General features: G+C 39.9%; 1 protein-coding gene across 2 annotated transcripts in view; it reads right to left on the bottom strand.

The window, feature by feature from the left end:
* ly75 (lymphocyte antigen 75) overlaps positions 1 to 19616 on the bottom strand; it is a 49680-nt gene that overhangs the window by 8895 nt on the left and 21169 nt on the right. The window contains exons 14-31 of one of the 2 annotated variants that reach the window (XM_088334214.1): positions 18516 to 18594; positions 18148 to 18219; positions 16627 to 16750; positions 16217 to 16252; positions 15840 to 16009; positions 13697 to 13764; positions 13546 to 13622; positions 10642 to 10778; positions 10357 to 10465; positions 10001 to 10161; positions 9750 to 9879; positions 9449 to 9669; positions 7839 to 8001; positions 6796 to 6960; positions 6596 to 6715; positions 4958 to 5149; positions 3402 to 3628; positions 3115 to 3325 (exon numbers count right to left, since the gene is read on the bottom strand). In XM_088334214.1, the coding sequence (XP_088190340.1) occupies positions 3115 to 3325; positions 3402 to 3628; positions 4958 to 5149; positions 6596 to 6715; positions 6796 to 6960; positions 7839 to 8001; positions 9449 to 9669; positions 9750 to 9879; positions 10001 to 10161; positions 10357 to 10465; positions 10642 to 10778; positions 13546 to 13622; positions 13697 to 13764; positions 15840 to 16009; positions 16217 to 16252; positions 16627 to 16750; positions 18148 to 18219; positions 18516 to 18594 (2462 nt within the window). Of the gene's footprint in view, positions 1 to 3114; positions 3326 to 3401; positions 3629 to 4957; positions 5150 to 6595; positions 6716 to 6795; positions 7021 to 7838; positions 8002 to 9448; positions 9670 to 9749; positions 9880 to 10000; positions 10162 to 10356; positions 10466 to 10641; positions 10779 to 13545; positions 13623 to 13696; positions 13765 to 15839; positions 16010 to 16216; positions 16253 to 16626; positions 16751 to 18147; positions 18220 to 18515; positions 18595 to 19616 lie in introns of both variants that reach the window. The other variant, XM_088334213.1, reaches the window with a different exon arrangement.

A 19616-nucleotide genomic window follows, 5' to 3' on the forward strand; every position in this document is an offset into this window, starting at 1 on the left:
TCCAAATGACTTATTGCAGTTTGGCGACTTCCGAGATTTTTGTTGTGCATTGTGTTTTGAATTCTGATTGGTTAAACAGAGGAAGACGCTTTCTTTTGCCAACAAATATCAACCTCTCCACCCACTTAAGTTGCTCTGGAGCCATATGTATGTCTTTGGTGCTCCTTAATGGCTCCCTATTGCTTTTTCAAAAATGTTTGATGATGAAAACATACATGGTTTCTGTCTGACAGAACTGTAAGTTAAATGCTCATTTCCAAAATGTCCATATAATGCCCGCAAAGTATCATGTACATTAAAGTGAATGGAGTCCTTAATTTGTTAATAAATTGTGCAAAATAACAGCAAGATTATTTTTGAAATTATAATTTGACTGAACAGAAATTGTTTGTAAAAAATGAAAACTTTATATAGTACAGTACTTTTCTTCCTTAAACAAATACTCAAGCATGTAAACTAGGTTTGTTCCTCAGTAATAAATAAATTAATAAATAAAGGCTATTTATCTGGTTTTGACTATAGCGATATGCTTTGAAACACAAACCATGAAAAAAAAGAGGAATTAATGTACAGTCCAAACGCCAACCCAAAAAAGAATGAAAAAAGGAAGAGTTCATCTGAGCGCATCTAAGAAATGCATGTTTTTGTACATGCAACATGAGGAGCTTGACATACGCTGCAATGACGACACAACCCATAAGATGGCTACAGCGAGCAGAAAAGTTCCAAATTCTGTACAGCACCTTTAAATCATTTTGGTTTTTGGTCTTTTTTAATTTGTATTTCGTTTCTGTGTTGCTCGCTTGCAAGGTTATAGTGGCCTACAAAGCCAAGCGGGGAGTGTGTTGTCCATAAGGTAATTGTTTTTCCTTAATAAATAATGTTCTGTTTTTAAGATATTAGATATAAGGGGCCGGTCACACAGACATTTGCGGCTGAATCACGGCCAGAGATTTCTGCCTCTGAGGCGGACGCTATTGGACGCATTGAGATCGCCATTCAGACGAGATACATACAGCGGTGCTTAGAACGAAGTCGGAAATTCGCGCGCGGGTGGCAGCGCGAAACTGTCAGGTGCTACTCAATTCCTTTCACGGGCGTATTGAGGCTGAACTACGGCCAGAAATTTCTGGCCGTGAGGCAGTAGCTGTTGAGCGCTGTAGGACGTCTTGAGACCGCCATATAGACGAGATAGAGCAGTGCTTTACTCGCGGTCGGAAATTTTCATGTGGTTGGCCGCGCTCAAAACTTTTGAGCTGCTCAAAAGTTTGAGCACGTGTTAAACCGCGTGCCGCACACGTGGTCAACACGAGGAAATGACGCGGAAATGACGCGCAAACGACGTGCTCTGGCCGCGGCCAGGGCGTGCTTACACGTGGGTAGGACGGGAAATTTCAGCAGGTAATCGTGGGTGGAGTATGGTAATAGCATGTTCTGCGCCTGTATCGCGGTGTTATTACGTGAAATTAGCGTGTTACGCGTGTGACAGTCGAACGCCTTTCTCCGCCTATAAACAGCGCGAATGCCGAGCATCAGTTGTGCTCGTGACGTCAAGGGGGTGAACATGGATCCCCGTCAGCGTAGTTTCTCTTCATTTCGAATAAATCTTTCGGTGCATTCGCAGTGGTCGCAACAAAGCTTTAATGCCAGGACCTTAGCTTCGCCTTTTGGCTGAGAGTAAGAATCCCGACTCCTAAGCTTTGTAGCGTATCCTGAACTTATCGATAATAATTATGAAAGATAGACCAACGACACTTAACCCCCCCCCCCCCCCCCCCCGTCAGCGTAGAGACCTCGTATTGATCCAATTATATTTCTTGACATTTCTTTACAAGATTTTAAAATACAAGTGATGCCATACCTTGAAATAATGATTATCACGTGACTGTGTCTTGTGCGGTTATGAATTTTACAGCCCGGTGCCGAAATTTGCATACCCTCGCTACTACAACCTCATTTACCTCGTTTCTTCTCACATTTAGGGAAAGTATTGGCGAACATATAGCCAAAACCACTCCGTCTTGCATTTGTCGGAAATGTAATACAACTCAAACCGTTCCGTCTTTGTTTTTGTTGTGAGCGTGAACGTAATAGAACCGTAAATTCTCCCCCCTCGCGTGTACGCGCATTCTGCTGCGCTTCCAACGAAAGCGATCGTATTCTATATAAAACGCTTATTAAAATTATAAAGCGAGCTAATTATAACAATTGGGAGATCCTAGTCTATACAACGCGTTTATTTTAACAATAAAGTGCGATCGTATTCTACAAAATGCGTTTGTAAACGTGGATGAAAAAGTCACGCGAGGGGGTGGGGCAGTGCGGGTGTTGCGTAGAAGTTGGATATGGGCACAACACCGGCTCGGGAGCTTTTATACCCGTGGTCCACACGAGGAAATGTCGCGATGAGGAAGCGGAACAGTCGCCGGCGTCTTTTTTCCGGCCATACCACAGATGAACAGCGGGTTGGCCAAATTTGCGCATTTTCCATCCCGGGCAACCACGGGCAAAAAAAAAACGCAAAATTTTAGCCGTGATTCAGCCGCAAATGTCTGTGTGACCGGCCCCTAAGGCTGAAACTGATGTAAGTGTTTTACAAAGATATTTCGTGTTCATTTGATCTTTAAGTTGAAGAGTGTAGGGAAATAACTACTTTCGGGGTTTCCGTGACACTTCCGGTTTTGCAAGCTATAGGTAAACAAAGACTCAAACAATGGCTGACAGGACTGTCGCATGTCAAATCCATCTACATCCATGTTGAAGGATTAACAAGGCAATGATGTAATTTTCTAAATTAGTTTAAATAATGAATAAACAACTATATCTTGTAATTGTTCTGACAGATGTAAAGTTTATGCACTTTATTTTTGAGAACTTATTGGCACATGGTCTCAATTTATTGTATTGTACTTTTGCAGTTTTCACCATCCAGAGAAGGGAATTAAAGCTTTAATAGCACATCCCCTGGAGTCACCGTCCTTCTCTGGTGGTTTATTTCGGTGTTATATCAATGACGCTATAGTTTACATTAGTCTGTTTTTCCTCTTAAGTGTTTTTGACTTGTTTAGCAAAACGCTACCACAAATATTCAAACACAAAAAGAGTGCGATTTACTCTGGAAGGAGGTGCCGACGTCGGTGTTGTAGCAGATGGCGCCATCTAGCAGTGAGCGGCATCCACTCCTCACCCAGGCACCAGAGGGCATGATAAATACGCAGCCGCCTTCGCGTCGCTTGTATGCGCTGGTGCCTTCCACAGAGTCCGATATGTCTGCTTGGTACTGGTAATCGGTCCCGTCTGACCACTCGTAGGACCCCCCGGGGATCTGCATGGACAGAAGAACGGGTACAGTCCTCAGAAACATCTTTAACTATTTGGCTCGAGCGAAAGCAAGTTTTTACATCCTGGTCGGAAAGTCCTATCCAGAGTGGGAACCCGTCCGTCTTGGCGAGAAGTTTCACGTGTGCGTTGTGTTCAGCGTCGTGCACGCTGGCTAGGTGGCCTCCACGCAGGGCGCACTCCTCCACGGCCTGGTACCAACTCAGCTGGCGTCGCGTCACCACCTCGTAGGTCAAATTGCCCAGATGGCGATAATCCAAGGTGGTTTTTTTGTAGTCTTCTTTTGGTTCTTTAAAGTATTCCAAAACAGAAGTATTTTTTTTTCAATTAGGCACAGAATGTGTTGTGTTATTCCCCACAATAATGCATATAAATAGCAATTTATTTCACGTGCTGTGGGACTTGAGAAACTTAGTCTCAAAGTTGACCCACCTGGCTTGTTTGCGGTAGAGTTGTGACATTATTAAAGGGTTCAAAATGGCATCCCCCTTAACACAACATGTGAGACCAGCTCAGGAACAGACAGCATTTCTGATTGGAGGTTGGCGATTGTGACCTTATTATTCAGTGTTTTTTGCCGCGTGTGTCGCTGTTGCTAAAATTTTTCATGGTTCGTACACCAAATTCAAGAACTTTTAAAGGACTTTCAGGACAATTTTTCAAGTTTTTCAAGTACCAATAAAAGAAGAAATCCAAGTTGAATCATGTATTTTGCAGAGTGTTATGTATGTGATGTACATTAAAAGTAAATCACAAATATATTTGTAAATCACAACTATATATGTTATTGAGACAAATCTCTCCCCATATTGGTGTTTGGTAAAAATGAAAGTAATATGTAGCATACATTTTTAGTTGAAGGGAGAATTGCCCCTTAGAATTTCATTAATTCGTTATCTGCACCGCTTATCCTAGGGTCGCCGGGGTGTTGGAGCCCATCTCAGCTATCTTCGGGCAGTGGGCAGGGGACACCCTGAACTGATTTCCAGCCAGTCGCAGAGCACACAGGGACAGACAATTCGCTCGCTCATTCACATCTAGGGACAATTTGAACCGGCCAATTAACCTAACATGCAATTTTTTGAAATGTGGGAGGAAACAGGAGTGCCCTGAGGAAACCCATGCAAGCACGGGGAGAACATGCAAATTCCACACAGGAGGTTCGATCTCATGATCTCAGAACTGTGCCGCACACTCGCTAACCACTGCGCCGCCATGCTGCCCCTTTAGAATTTACTACAGGGAAATGCAACCTTAATCTAACAATAAATGTCCACAATTGATACTTAATCCTTGCACTAATACATATTTAATAGTGCCCTGTTTAGGTGTAGCGACCCATAGGGGGTGATGACGCTTATTAAGACAATGCCATACAAACTAATACCAGTTGCAGTAGAGGGAAGAAGAAATTAAATGGCAAAGCACAGCCACCAGAGAGCATTTTTGGCGTCATTTTAAAGCAGACTTGTTGAGAATCTTGTCAACAATTTCATTGCATTTACAAGAACTTCACACACAATTCATGCCACTTTTCAATCTTTGAAAACACAACTTTAAAAAACAAACATTTTCAAAAAAATCAAGCACCCATACGAACCCTGGTAGAAGCACTAACCGTGATCAAGCTTGCAGCACACGATGGCTCTTTGCCTAAACTCGGAGAACAACTCAGTTTTTGTGATCAGCACCCATTTGCCTTGGAGACTGAGACCTGCTAAGAAGTCGCCGTGGATTTCTGGTCGGCCATTATTCCAGTTGGAGTATTGGACATTGGTGCCATCGAGCCACTTCAACAGGTTACCTTTGGCTGTAAAAACACCAAATGCATTTGTATTGCGTGCACCTTTTTCCAAGTACAGGACATTGCGGTAGTGCTTCTTTTTGCCGCTACCGGCGTGTGGCGCTGTGAGAGCTCACCCAGCATCCACCCCGAAGAAGAAGTCTGCTTCCTCTTCCTAGTTCTTGTGTAAACATTCTATACTGTATGTCCAGCGTGCTGAGAACTTTAACATTTTTATTGTTTAATATCTCGTGCATCCATTCAGTATGGTTGGTATAAAGTTTAAAAAAGAGGCGAGCCGTTTCATTTGAAATGAAAGTGGAATAGTGAAGCTTGATGCTGTTGAGAAAATGGTTGGATCGCTTTTTTTCGGCCACTATCTAACACGGAGGACCTCTTGAAGCTCATCTTCCGAAAGTAAGTTACACCTAACTTTATTTATGGTTATAGAGCATATTCTTTGATGAAATGTTTATTTTTTTCGTACAAAACAATACAGGTTACTTATACAATCCTTAAACATACAAAATATAGCACTGAAGCAACTTACGAACAAATTCAACTTACGAACGATCGTCAGGAAACTCATACAAGCACAAATGTTAGAGTAATAATTTCCAATATTTTCTCCCCAATATGACAGAAAAGTGAACTACCTGTTAACCTCAGTAAATTGCTCCCCCTTATTAATGATTGCAATTTCACTATTTAAACCATAATAGACCTTACAAACACAATGCAAACTAGTAGAAAATCTGTTGAGAGGTTTGTCAGGATCTAACTAGTAGTTTTGTTGTATATACATTACTGTATGATATGTCTGCGCAATGGTTTTGTTTAAAATATTTTTTCACTGTTTCGTATTACAGTCCGAGAGACTACCTATGCAAATAACAGCTATAGGATAGTTCCCATTTTAAAGAGTTTGTTAAGTTATGTTATGCTTGTTATGTCATACAAATACCATTATGTAACTAATATTTTGTCCCTAAAGAAAGGGTGGTCAAACTATAGCCTGCGGGCCACATACTTGCACATGCAAAACAAGGAGCTTGACAGAGGCTACAATGATGACACAATCCATATTATGGCATCAGCGTGTGTATATACACATACATATACAGTTTCTTGTGTTCCATCTTCCTGGTGTTGGCATTGACTTGTCCCCAGTGTCCCTTTGTGTGTCTTTCCCTCAAAAAGAAATATGTTTTTTTTATTAAGCATTAATGTGTACTGGGCTCAGTGATGACATTCAAATGGCTAGCTATCTTTTTCTTGACATGAACTTATTCAATTATTCATGTATTGCTAAAGTATCCGATTCAAGACTCTTGGTAGTCAAAAACAATAAAACCAATTATTTTTTTCCTCCTGGCCAAATTTTTCACCCCAATGTGTCCCACAACATATAAAAATCTCCCCCCCTGCCCTAAAGCCAGCATGCAAACATAGCAAAGCAATTCAAGCACCTACTGTTGTTTTTGAAGAAGCCCAGCCACACAAACTGAACCAGATTTTTAAAGGGCAGAAGTTGCTGCCTGATGAACTCGTTCTCGTCCGCGTTCCGGATGGTAAGAATGTCCGCACCTGCGTCTGTGATGAGTAACAGAACCCACGCATTTAAAACCTACACTTGAAACTCAAGATTTAATTCGAGGTGGCAAGGTTCTCACGAAGGTTGGTGCAGATCCTGCGGATAGGCCCATGGTCCAACTGGTCCCATCTTGACGCTGCCAGCTGGAAGGAATAGCAGTTGTTCTTGAAAGGGATCCAGTTTGCACCGTTTATTTTGTGGGGGCATTTCACTGCCACGTCTTCCGGTGTGGTTATTATTTCTTCTGAAATATAAAAATGGGACTTTGAACCCTCTGCTGCGCAGTGTTGGAACTGACGCGTCCCTGGAACGCAATTACCTTTTTATGTAACGAGTACTGTAACGTGTTGCTAGTAAAATATTGTTACTCGACTGCCATTACAATATGGTGCTCTACAAAGGGCAGACAACATTCTCTTATCGCTAACTGTAAACCCTTCGTACGCAATGTATCAAAACATTGGTTATCACCAGCAAGTTTATATATACCTTCTAGGTACACATGATTACAGTTACGATGGCGCTGTCTCAAGCACAGAGTATGAGGACACTGAATTTTTCGTCATGGAGATGCTCTCACAAACCTATATGCTCATATACAAGTCATATTTAGAACTGTTATAGTAATCCCTCCTTTTGCGCGGAGGTTGTTTTTCCAAAACGTACTGCAACGAGCAGACAAACCCAATTAGCAGGCTCAAATGTTTGTTTAACAAATAAAATGACTATACTTTTTTTTCACAAATAACTTCTGTACTGTCAAATTATAATTTTTAAAATAATCCTCTTGTTTTATTGCAAAACTGTATGGATCAAGAACCCAATCCACTTTACGTTACTTGATAATTTTCTGCTATCATGTGGACGTTAAGGAAAACTACATTTACCTCCCGGTTCTTTCGTACTTTCAAACAATTAAAAAAAAAAGTGCTAGGGAGCATCTATGGAGAGCCAAACATAATTATTTTTTAAAATAAGTATCTAGAAATCGTAACTAATAACAATTTTGACGCGCCCAACACTGCTGCTGAGGCATTCAATGTCCCATTCTGGACCTATTTTTGATAGTTAGGCCTAGAAGGACAAATACTGTACAAGTTTTGGGATCAAGTCCCGACTCACTGTGGGGTTTGCGGCAGATGGCGCCTCCTAGCGTCTGCTCGCACTCTGTTGCCTTCCAGAAGCCGTCTGTGTCCAGGTAGACACAGGAGCCTGCGCTGACTTCAGAAGACCAGCGACTGAAGACTGTGTGACTGTGGTCTGTCCAGCGATAGTGGATCCCGTCCTGAGTGGAGTGTGTATGGAGAGATTTTTTAATAATCAGGCATTAAATGGGCCTATGGTTAGAAAGATGAGCAGGGTGTGGAGAAGATATGTTCCCGTACTTTGCAAAAGCCAGCAATACATTGATATGTTTATATATTTGGCTGCAAGTCTCTTGCATGAAAGCATGTTACATTTAAATCGGCTCAGTTACTGTGGTGTTTTTTTTCTCGACAGCTAGCCTGCTCTTAACCAGGTTAACAATAAGGCTAAGATTATCCCCAGAAATACATATGGCACTTAAACTGTATCGAGTGTGAAAATTGAATGGGTTTCATAAAATGTTCATGGACTTTATTGATATTGTGCATCATTTTAACTAAAATTCTATATGTAGATAGACTGTATTGCCAATTAGTTACACTGTTGACAGCACAATTGCAAAAGACGTTTTATATATGTCCAAATCCCATGTATCTGTACCCTCGTAGAAAAAAAAGGTTTGTCCTATATAAAGGAATAATGAAATAAAACCCTGCCAAAAAAACCTAGATCTAAAATTGGAATTGCCAAACATAGCACTGATTAAGCCAAAATGTGCCAGTTAGACAAGATCAAGCTGCACTTAATCAGTTAGCCTAGATTTTTTTTAACTCCACGTCAACTCACTGCATCATACTCTGGTTACTATATTAACATCATCACATAGATCTCAGTGCCAAGTAATTTAAAAACAAACTCATCGAATAAGTCAATTAAGGATGTTGGTGTTGTAGTTCTCGATGTATGGATTTACCATTAACTGTAATCGTCTTAGTTTTTAACATCCTTCTATTTTTTTCCCGATATAATCCATCATGATGTATAAACTCCAGTTGATCATTCTCCACCCTGATTGGCTAGAACCGCAGCTATGGGTTTAATTCATCTTTTGATGTAAAACTCCTTCCTGATCATGCTCCTGCGGACGTGCAGTAAAAGTCATCCTTCTCTGCCCCGGCGATGATAAAGGGACTTCATCTTTTTTTTGTTTTTGGAAAGATAAAAGCCTTGATGAAGCGTCTGCCCTTATCCATATATTTGGCTTTGTCATCACATTGCTTTACTATGCCTAGTTGCTTCACTCTCACTGGCTTGATATAGGAAGCAATACTAGGAAGTGGGGGCTTCCTCGACTTGTAGACAAAGATCTGATCAAAGCTACTCCTGCCATCTAATGGGGATTTTTCATACTAAACAATTCCAAGAGGCTTGATACATGGTTAATGTTGCTGTCATGTAAAAATGATGTATCTCCATTTATTCGTCATCGTTTTATTTTTGCCTTGAATGTTTACAATGTAAAAAGTGCAAGAATGCAAAAAATAACCAAAAATGGAAATACATATTTTCACTACAGCGACGATATTTATTAAGCTTGATATTGACAATGAGGTAGTTGAAACATGGGCGACATTTTCAATACGTACATCTTCGCTGAAGAGGCCGATCCACATGGGCGTGCGTGCACAGCTCACGTGCACGCTGAGCACGGACTGCTGGAGTGTGTCGGCAATGCTGGCCAGATTCATGTCCTGGTGGATGCACTGCTCCAAAGCTTCAAACCAGGTGAGGTTCTTGACCAATAGCTGGAAGGTGTAGTCGTTGACCTGGAAAGGCTCTAATGTGACAGAAGGTTCCTCTACTCTATCTGAAACGACAAAAAAGGAAGGTTTATTTCTTCAAAACAGACTAGGATCAAACAGAAGTTGTTGAATTGTTGTGTTTTACCTGAATAGTGTTGGCAAATTGCCCCATGTTGATACTCTGTACAGGACGTGTAGTCCCAGGTACCCATCATGGCCGAATTTGGATTATTTATTAAAAACACACACAAATCCATATTGTCTGGGTCAAGCATCTGGAAAAAAAACACTCAATTTTAAAAATACTCTTCTGCTCACTGTGCATTTTTATGAGACTACTGTATGTGCAAAGCCTAATTTACCTTGAGACGTGTATCTTGGAAAAATAACACTCACATTGACATTGATGTACTTGTGCTTTCCAACAAGCAGTGGATGGAAATTGATGTAATCTACTGGTGATTCATCAAGCCACTCCAGTTTGTAGTTCTTGTGTTTGAGTCCAATCCATATGCCTCGCATGTCTTTCACTTCCGGTAACAGGCTAGTAATGAAGTCTAAACGCAACAAAGAGCAGCACTTTATATGTTATGACTTCAGGAAACACCTTGTGCTACCGATAATGAGTGCCTTGCAAAAGTATTTTAATGCACAGATTATCCCACTTCAGCTGTGTTTGCAGGTAATCCAATACTTTCGCAGGGCACTGTTTGGGGAGTCATGATGGCGTTTTTATAGTGTGGAAGAATTACCTTGCTCCACTTGATCCGATATGGTGACCAGAGTTCCCCTTACTGACAGGCACATCTCATTGGCTGTCTTGAAAGACACTTGCTTTGCATTCTGTAGCATAATGTAGCACTACGAGAGGAGGGAAGGAGGGAGATTTTTTTAATTTACATTTTTTTTAATACTCTACAGAAAAATGACTGTAGAGAGAAAAACTTAAAACCCGATGTTTAGTATGGCACTTGATTAAAAAAAAGAATCTAAAAAGGAAGACAACTGTGATAAGTACATTTCAAAAGGCACAAAACCTTATTTCTGAAGGCCAGTGAAGCGTTTCCACACGGCAGGCCTCCAGGATGAGGCTCGAGTGGGTTGCTCTCGACGGATGTGATGTTAAGTCTTTCGCACACAAAGGGCAGCTTCTGTCTGCAACTGTGTTCATACTCTGTGAGGAAACGAGAAAGAATAGAATATCAGGTATTAAAACTCATTATTAAAAAAAAAAATCACTTCAAAGTAGAAGTAAGATCGGGCCTAAAAAAGTCCAGCCTGACCCGACCCGGGCCCGTGATTATTACAGCCAGAGCCTGACTCCTTACGGGGACTTCATAGTTTATTTTTGAGGACTCAAAAGGAGTAGGCATGTTTTTAGCTGCCTCCGGCTCCTTGGTTTATGTGTAAATGGATATGAGATGAAAACATTGTTGTAAAATACCTACGAATTAAATTATAGTCACTGTTGGCATTTGAAATCTGTAAAAAAAATACATCTTTAAATGTAACTCATTCAGTGCAATAACATATAAATACGTTTTTAGAAGCATTGTCTCTGAGTGCCAAAACATAAAAATAGGAATATTTTTTGTTTTATTTAAAAAAAACCTATCCAAAAGCTATGGCATTGCTGATTGGAAGTTATAAAACCTGTGATTGATTTCAGTATGATAAATCACCATCAGATGGAAAAATGGCTTTGATGTGATTGTTGTCCATACATCGAGGAGCCCCTACTTCCTTGTGTTACGGTACCTTGTTTCCTGAAAATGAGAGTGATTGAAATCGTGTGATCAGGTCACTGGAAGCATCATGCGCTGAAAAGTTCGTGCATCGATCACGCATAAGTTCAGTGCTCTGGCAATAAACAGTTATTTTGCAAGCAAAATGCCCTTGTGTTTATGGAAAGCATTCTTTAGATATTGGAGGTACCAGAAATGCAAAAAAGTGAAAGTTCTACTGGAAATGCATCCTTGCACAAAAAGCCATTTTTCTCATTAAACAAGATCAACAACAATGAGATAAGCGAGAAACATAAAAATGCTGGCTCCCAATGTTGTCCTTCGTGTTGCCGGGCTGCTACACGTGTTGTGGAAAAGAGACGTGCGGTGCCAGACATTAAATTTAAAAAATGAAGCTCCAGCTGGACAAAAAACAGGCATCTGCTAGCTGCGTTTGTAATTAAGGGTGGACATAAGTTAAGCGGGACATAAGTCGGATGTTACTTGTATTAAAATAAAATGTGAAAATATGTCAAATGTGACAACTATAAAAATATAACTATAACAAACCATTAAATGTATCATGTACAGTATTACCCCGGTTATAAATTGGGGTGCAAAACCCACCGCAAAAAGTAAAAATACGCAGTTGGAAAAAAAAAAAGATTTTATCTTAGTTATTAATTATTTATATATTTTTTACACAATTATTTTTCTTACTTAATAAAAGCTCAAAGTTTGTGACGTTTTACAGTGGTAAATTACCGTATTTGAGGAATGGTCGATCAGACGACAAATACTGCCAACCACATTTGCTCAGCATTGAATGATACGGGAATCAAAAAAATGGTTATATTTGATCTCATTACGCTAATTTTACTCACGGTACCACGTTGTCTCGCCTTTTTTATTTTGAAGGCACATGTGATTGGTCAATCGTTGTACAATATTGTCGTGGCTGAACTCATTCCCATAATGCTTCATTACGTTGACACATTGTCCCCATGTCATCTACATCGCTTGTGGTCTACTTATAACACAGTGGATTTTGGCTTATTATTATTGTTATTGTTACGATTGTTACTAATGTTATTAGTGGGCCAAGCCGCGAGAATATTGTCAGACACTAAACCAGTCAATGGTGCAGAAAAGGTTGACGACCACTGTATTAGAGAAATGTATCTCAAATGGTGGGTCTGGACCCAAAAGTGGGCCACAGACCCTTTTTTGGTGGCTCACTGGCCTTTTCATTGCAAAAAAAGGCTAACAAGAAGAAATAATGGAGAATCAATTACATTCCTTGACAATATATGGCGATAATGCCGTGCTCGATCTCTTCGACCTGTTCAGATAATTGCCGCGTTTGAGAGAGGGGACTGATTCTCATTCTTTTGTGATTTTGTTATTTTTATTTTCTTTTTTTATAAGCCCATATTGATAGGTGCCAATAAAGTTAGAGATGAGGTGAAAGAAAAGTGGAAAACAGTGACAACAACCATCGAGTCAAAGAAGAAAGATTGCCAAATATGAAAATGCTGCATGAGTGTCTGTTATTTAGGCACTGCTATAAGGTACAGTAAATGGTTTGAAATGTTATATTTTTAGCTTTTTACCAGTATATTAAGCTTAATGACATAATCAAATAATTATCTTTATTTAGGTACACGCTTTACATGTATTTTGAATTTTGTTTAGTATGTGGCTATTTTTAAAGCAGTCTTAGGGGGTCACTTATAAGCGTTCTGGTTTTTCTGGTCATTTTGTTTTTGAAAGAAAAGGGTGGATATAACCATCTTTAAACTGCACAATCCTTTCATTGGATACATTTAAGAAGTGGATTTTTTTTCTTTATTTGCGTCACAGCTTGTCATTAGGGTGGAATGGTGGGTCCTGAAGTTAGAACAGTTGAGGACCAGTGTATTAGGGGACACAATGATAGTAAAGGACACCATGAGCACATTAAAGGTTTAAGGATTGCCACTGAAGAATGAAGTAAGGTCGTGCGGATTGTTTATAAAGCCAGCACCATATCAGCAGCTATGCCAAATACAAGAAGGGCACACATACTTAAACTGTATCAATCAAGTCAAGTCACCTTTATTTGTATAGCCCTTAATTGCAAGACGTCTCAAAGGACTGCACAGGTTACAATTACACCATCCCCTGATCTTCAGCCAACATCAATCTACCGTATGTTTGTGAAAATACGGAACTCACTTGGAAGGAACGTCTCAGGACTGATGGAGGTGCATCTGCCAAAGAGAGTCGAGAAATAGTAGTGGAGCCGCGAATGCCTAGAACACATCATCATGTGCTATAAACCACAGCGCCAAATGAACAGTGAAATCACATGTGCGTATTGTCTCACGTCATGGGGAACATCCGCTTAGGATCTCTCAGGTTGATCCACCATCCTTGCTTGGGAGAACTTGATAACTATACACAATAAATTACACATCAACACAATTGTAACCTTTTTATCAGATATTTGCCTATTTTGCAGAAGCACTGTAATAAGAGAGGCCATTTGAGAAGTAATTCATACTCTCACACATGCACGGTTACACTCATACAGTCCCCCATGCACAAACACTAGTATACTCTCACACATACTACTACACTAACATACACACTAATATACCCTCACACATACTAACTACTGTCATACACACACTACTATACTCTGCCGCATACCACGATACTCTTGTACACATACCACTATACTTCCATGCACACACTACTACACTCTATCATACATACCACTATACTCTCTCACACATAGCAATAAACTCACACATACCACTATTCTCTCTCACACGTACTACTATACTCTTATACGTATAAAACTATACACTCATAACCAAACTACTATACTCTCTCACACATATTACTACACTCTTATACACACACCACTAAGCTGTCATACACATACTAGTTTACTCTCTCACGAATAATATGTATTGTTTGTGAGAGAGTATAGTAGTGTGTGTCTGAGAGTAAAATAGTATGTGTGCGAGAGTATAGGAGAGTGTATGAGAACGTATAGTAGTATTTGTGCATGGGTATGACTGTGTCTGTATGAGTGTATCGTTTTGAATGTGCGAGAGTATGACATTAAATGTGAAAGCAAGTATGATTTAAATGTATCCCTCAAGCTGTGAGGTGGGTTTTTTAAATATACAGAAAGTATAAACAAAATGTTAAGAATAACTGATAACAATAAACAGTGACTCAGTGCGGATTGATAATCATAAAAAGTACTATTTAATTGAAAATGTGTCTAATGTCCAAGGGTGTCAAACTAATCTTACCTTGGGGGCCATGTGGTAGAACAGACACCCTTACAGGGGCTGGATTAGTAATTTAATAGCATAAAAAGTGTGCCTTAACTGTAGGCCTGGGGATCTTTCGGGGGCCAGCAAATCTATCTTAAGTAAAATAACATAGGGATGGGTGTATCCTCAAATGTTCTCTGATAAATGGTAGTCAGCTAAAACAGCTATAGTGGGTGGTTTACTTTGGGAGAGGCTCCTGGCTTTTGCGGCATCAAGTGGACATATTTAAAACTGCAGGTCATTGTTTGACAGGATGAGGTGCGTTTTTCTCTTGCGCTTCTATCTACTCTGTATGAGAGTGTGGTTGTGCCGACTGTGTTGTATGGTGCAGAGACTTGGAGCCTGAACGCAGATTTAAGAAGGAAATTGAATGTTTTTGAGATGAAGTGTTTGAGAACTATGTTAGGAGTGACAACATTGGATAGATTGAGAAATGAAATTGTGAGAGACAGAACTGGAGTAGTCGTGGAACTGAGCAAGCGTGTTGATAAGAGAGTACTCGGTTGGTTTGGACACATGGAGAGGATGGATGAGGAGCGAATGTTGAAAAGGATCTACAGAGCAGAAGTCAATGGAAGGAGACCAAGAGGAAGGCCGCGATTGACGTGGATGGATGGTGTTATGAGTGCACTGCAGGAAAGAGGTCTAAATATAATGGAAGCTAGAGCTCTTGTTGGTGATAGAAAGGAGTGGAGAGGTGTTGTGAAAGGATAGTGGGATTGTGGACGCTTTCTTAAGGATGGGCTGTATGATGCGGCAGGGGTAAACCAGTGAAAGCTGTCGGGCCCTGCTGTTGAACAAAAGAGTGTGTTGTGTCACCCTGACCCGAGTGACATGGCCGCTTTCTGGTGTCCCATTTCATCTGGAGGGACGAAAGCATGACCAACTTAGGTGCCAAGGGGCCTAAATTGTTTGGGTGTTTGGGCTGGCCATGGTCTAAAAATGTTTGTGTGTGTTTTTTTGCTATTTTTTTCCCTTTTATTTTCTTTGTTATTGTATGTGTTTGTCTTGCTGTCGTTTACCCCTCTTGAGGGATATGACCAAGGTAGATAGATAGATAGCTTCTATCACTATGTCTTGCGGGCCGGATTAAATCTGTTGGCAGGCCTGATCTGACCCGGAGGTTGTATGTTTGACACCCCTGTTTTAAATTCTTATGTTACCCAAGGCACTCGCCTTTTGTAGGTTGCTGTGGATGACTCTGGCGGCAGTGGAGCTCGGCGGCGTCGCAATTTTACTGCCATTCGTTGCGCAAAACAGCATGGCCTCTTCGAAAGTCAGCTGAGGCTCTTTCACAAACCAATACTCGCCGCCATCCACAAAGACGGATGTCTCATGGTGTGCACCTGGTAAACATGTCAGCATACTCTTGTCTCGTGTTGGAAAGGTGTGGATGATTCATCATACACTAATGGAACGTTTTCTGCAAACTTTAATAGATTTTAGAGAAATTATCAAAATTTGAAACTTTCTATTGCTATCAACTGAGAGAGCTGTAGATAATTCTATCAAGGTCAAATAAACACCACTATCCCCCAAATAATTATATTTACCTGGATTATACCAGTCTGGATTGTTTGGTGTTTTACCTGTTGAATTACAACACAAGGATCAGTTATGAGCATGAGTTATTAATATAATCAAGTCAAGTTATGTTTATTTGTATAGCCCTTAATCACAAAGAGTCTCAAAGGGCTGCACAGACCACAGATTATTGCAAACAACAGACTATTATTACACAATCCCCTGATCTAAAACATGAGGGCTAGGAAAAACTCAAAAACCTCAGCATGAGGAAAATGAAAAAACCTTGAGAAGAGATGGCAAATGAGGTCATCATCAAAATTATTTTTATAATACTTTGTTGACATGAAAACAGTAAATACCATCAAACAATGAAATAAAGCCAAGGCCCTCTCTAACTGATTATGACAACGAACAAAAAGGATAAGATAAGACCTACCACGAGGAATTTGGCAGACCCATTCCAGCCTGGCATCGCAGTGAAATGGTGACGCGTAGAAAGATGCAGGAAGAAGGTCATGGAGTAATATGAAAAATAGATGTTTCATGCTCCTCCTCATTGTCTAATGAGTAGAAAAAAACATTCCGAATGATGTTATTGTAGTTCAAATACAAGGTGGTCATTTTGTTTCTTTCAGTGGTGCGGCGCCAGGTCCTGCAAGGCCTTCTATGCTGGCCTAAAAATATCGAAATGATCTGATGTAAACTATATTTTGTCCATGGAATAATTCCAAATTGTCTGTCAGCTTTCTTCCATTGCTTTTCACCTAGCTGTGCTGCTTCCAGATGTGCGCCTTCAAATTTAAGCATTTAATCACATTCCAGCCATTGTCGCCAGCATCAAAAATCCCCCTGGAGGCCTTCACAATTAATTTATACACATACCAGTATACTTTCATGCACACACTATTACACTCTCTCATACATACCACTATACCCTCTCACACATAGCAATAAACTCTCTCACACATACCACTATTCTCTCTCACACGTACTGATATACTCTCATACATATAAAACTATACACTCATACCCACACTACTATACTACTCAAAGGGTTTGGTCCAATATATATGGGACACAATTTTAAGTACAGTTTACAGTCGAGGTGTCACACCAACAGAGCCCGTTTTGGTTGTAAATCACTAAATAAACCTTTACACCGAAGCTCATTAAACAATCTCTGTTAATTTTTGAGACACTTTATGATAAAAAGCCACAGAATAAACTTGAACCCAAAACAAACCTTTACCCGAAAGCTCTAGCAAAACAATTTGGTTGGGTAAGTGGTAAGAATGGGTGGAACTATACACAGAGCATGCGGACCTGGTTTAGCCTATCAGATTCCGAGCTGGTGAGTCAGCTCCTGCTAGTAGGCTTTGGGAAATGTCACCAGTTTCCCAAACTGTGTCCGGCCAGTGGCTTTTAACAGAAGTATGCCAACAAAAAAGTGGAGAAATAAACCCCTTCTTCCACTGCTTCTGTTAAACTATCAATTTCGGCCAGGATTCAAATAAAAACCTATGCCAGAAATATGACAGGACAAGCTCAAATTTCAGCATTTGATTCGATGGCAATAGAAAATAACTTTTTGATAGGACTCTGAAAGATAAGGACTGATTTTTCCTTAAGGATATAAAGAGGGATGGAATTTGTAGACCAACAAAAAGGATTTCTGGTGAGTAAAACGTAGCTATATCTGTAGCTATATCCGTAAATGATATTGCAATTCTACAAGGTTATTATTGGTCCTTTTTTGTAGGTGACTCAGCTGTAGCTGCAGTTGTTGAGGGTTGTATTGATTCAGACGTAGCATCACTAAAGGCTTAGTGTGAAATGCACGGCCCGGAACTGGTTTCTTTAAAGGTCTATTCTTAAGTAAATCAAAACAAAAAAACAAAGAGACAGTAAGACAAAATAGTGTAGTCACAAAGGTTTTAAGGAATTTCAACTAAATCACCTTGAATGCAGTGCAGTCCCGACTGTAAGCATCATCCTCATGAAACTCGTTATGCAAAACATCCAATGCTACCTGAATTACGGAGATACAAAGTAGATCAATGTGATTTTTCTAAAAGTACAACCTAATACAAACAGTGAAATTTACAAAACACAAACAAAATGATATGAGCTTGAAGTGTAATTTGCCTTCAGTAAGATAACGATTTATTTTCAAGTAGTTATTTTCTAGATCCTTTTTGATTGGTATAAGTATTTTTCAAAGAGAAGAGATAGCAAATGCATATGACAGTTTGTTTTCATCAGTTGCTGCTCCATGTGCGCTAAAATAGCCGTTGTACGAAGATCACTAGGGTGACATTTACTCACAGGACGCCCGTCACTCCACTGCCAAGAGCGGTCGGCTGGGTTTCTTCTGTTTAGGCCCACCCAGAAATAACGATCATCACTGCAGCAAGACGGAAAACAATTAATGCCAATCCACTGATTGGGAATTATCTATTCAATTCAGTTGTATTCTTTATTAAAAGCAGTGGTCGGAAACATTTTCTATACCGCGGACAATATTCTCATTGCCCAGCTCAATAATAACATTAGTAATAGTAACGAAAAAAAAAATACTAATAATAATAAAAATAAGCCTTTATCCACTGCCTTACAGTATCACAAGACCATTAAGGATGCAGTTGACATAGGAAAGGGGATTAGGTTTCATCTCTTCATCGAATGTTAAAATTTATTTTTGAAGTCTGAGCACACTGGTAAATAAAAAAAAAACGTTTGGCTTATTGTAGTATAATATAAAACATTTTGTACTGTATTACAATTGGTTTGTGTCTCAGCTAGTCATGTTGCATGAGATCTGGCTGATGCAGATCCTGGGTTCAGTCCATCTGCTACTGAAGTTCATCTTTTTAGCTGCCAGTCATTCTGCTTTTTAACCACAATTAAGACAGAAAATGTTAATTAGTAAACTCCGAAGAAACTTTACTGATAAAAATTTTGATTGGGTTAATAATATTAAAAATGCCCTCACTGGTACCTTGAGTGAAAATAGAGTGATGATGATGATGAATAAGATAAGGTCTAAAGCAGAGGTCTCTCTTTTCAAGCGGGGAGCTACATTTTGATACTAATTAGCACAAAGGGCACCCAGTTTGATATGCATTTCTAAAATAATAACTTATCATGTTATTAATATGTTGTTACTATGTTACTTCCAGGATAATTAATGGAAGTAGTAAGGCAAAATAGACTTGGTCAACCACAAAAACATTTTTTTTACTAGAAAATCAATGACCCAGAACTGGTGAGTTGTTTTCAGAATAGGTCCGTGGACACCTCAGCTGACCTCAAGGCACTACTTTGGAGACCTCTAATCTAAAACCTTGTCCTATGTAATCTACCTACCTAGTCGTCTAGTGGTTAGGGTTTGGCCTTCTCACCATTGCATCCAATGTTGGTTGCTGA

This window comes from Urocampus carinirostris, chromosome 4 (genome assembly GCF_059441175.1).
Source record: "Urocampus carinirostris isolate Australia breed hairy pipefish chromosome 4, RoL_Ucar_1.0, whole genome shotgun sequence".
Taxonomy (NCBI): domain Eukaryota; kingdom Metazoa; phylum Chordata; class Actinopteri; order Syngnathiformes; family Syngnathidae; genus Urocampus; species Urocampus carinirostris.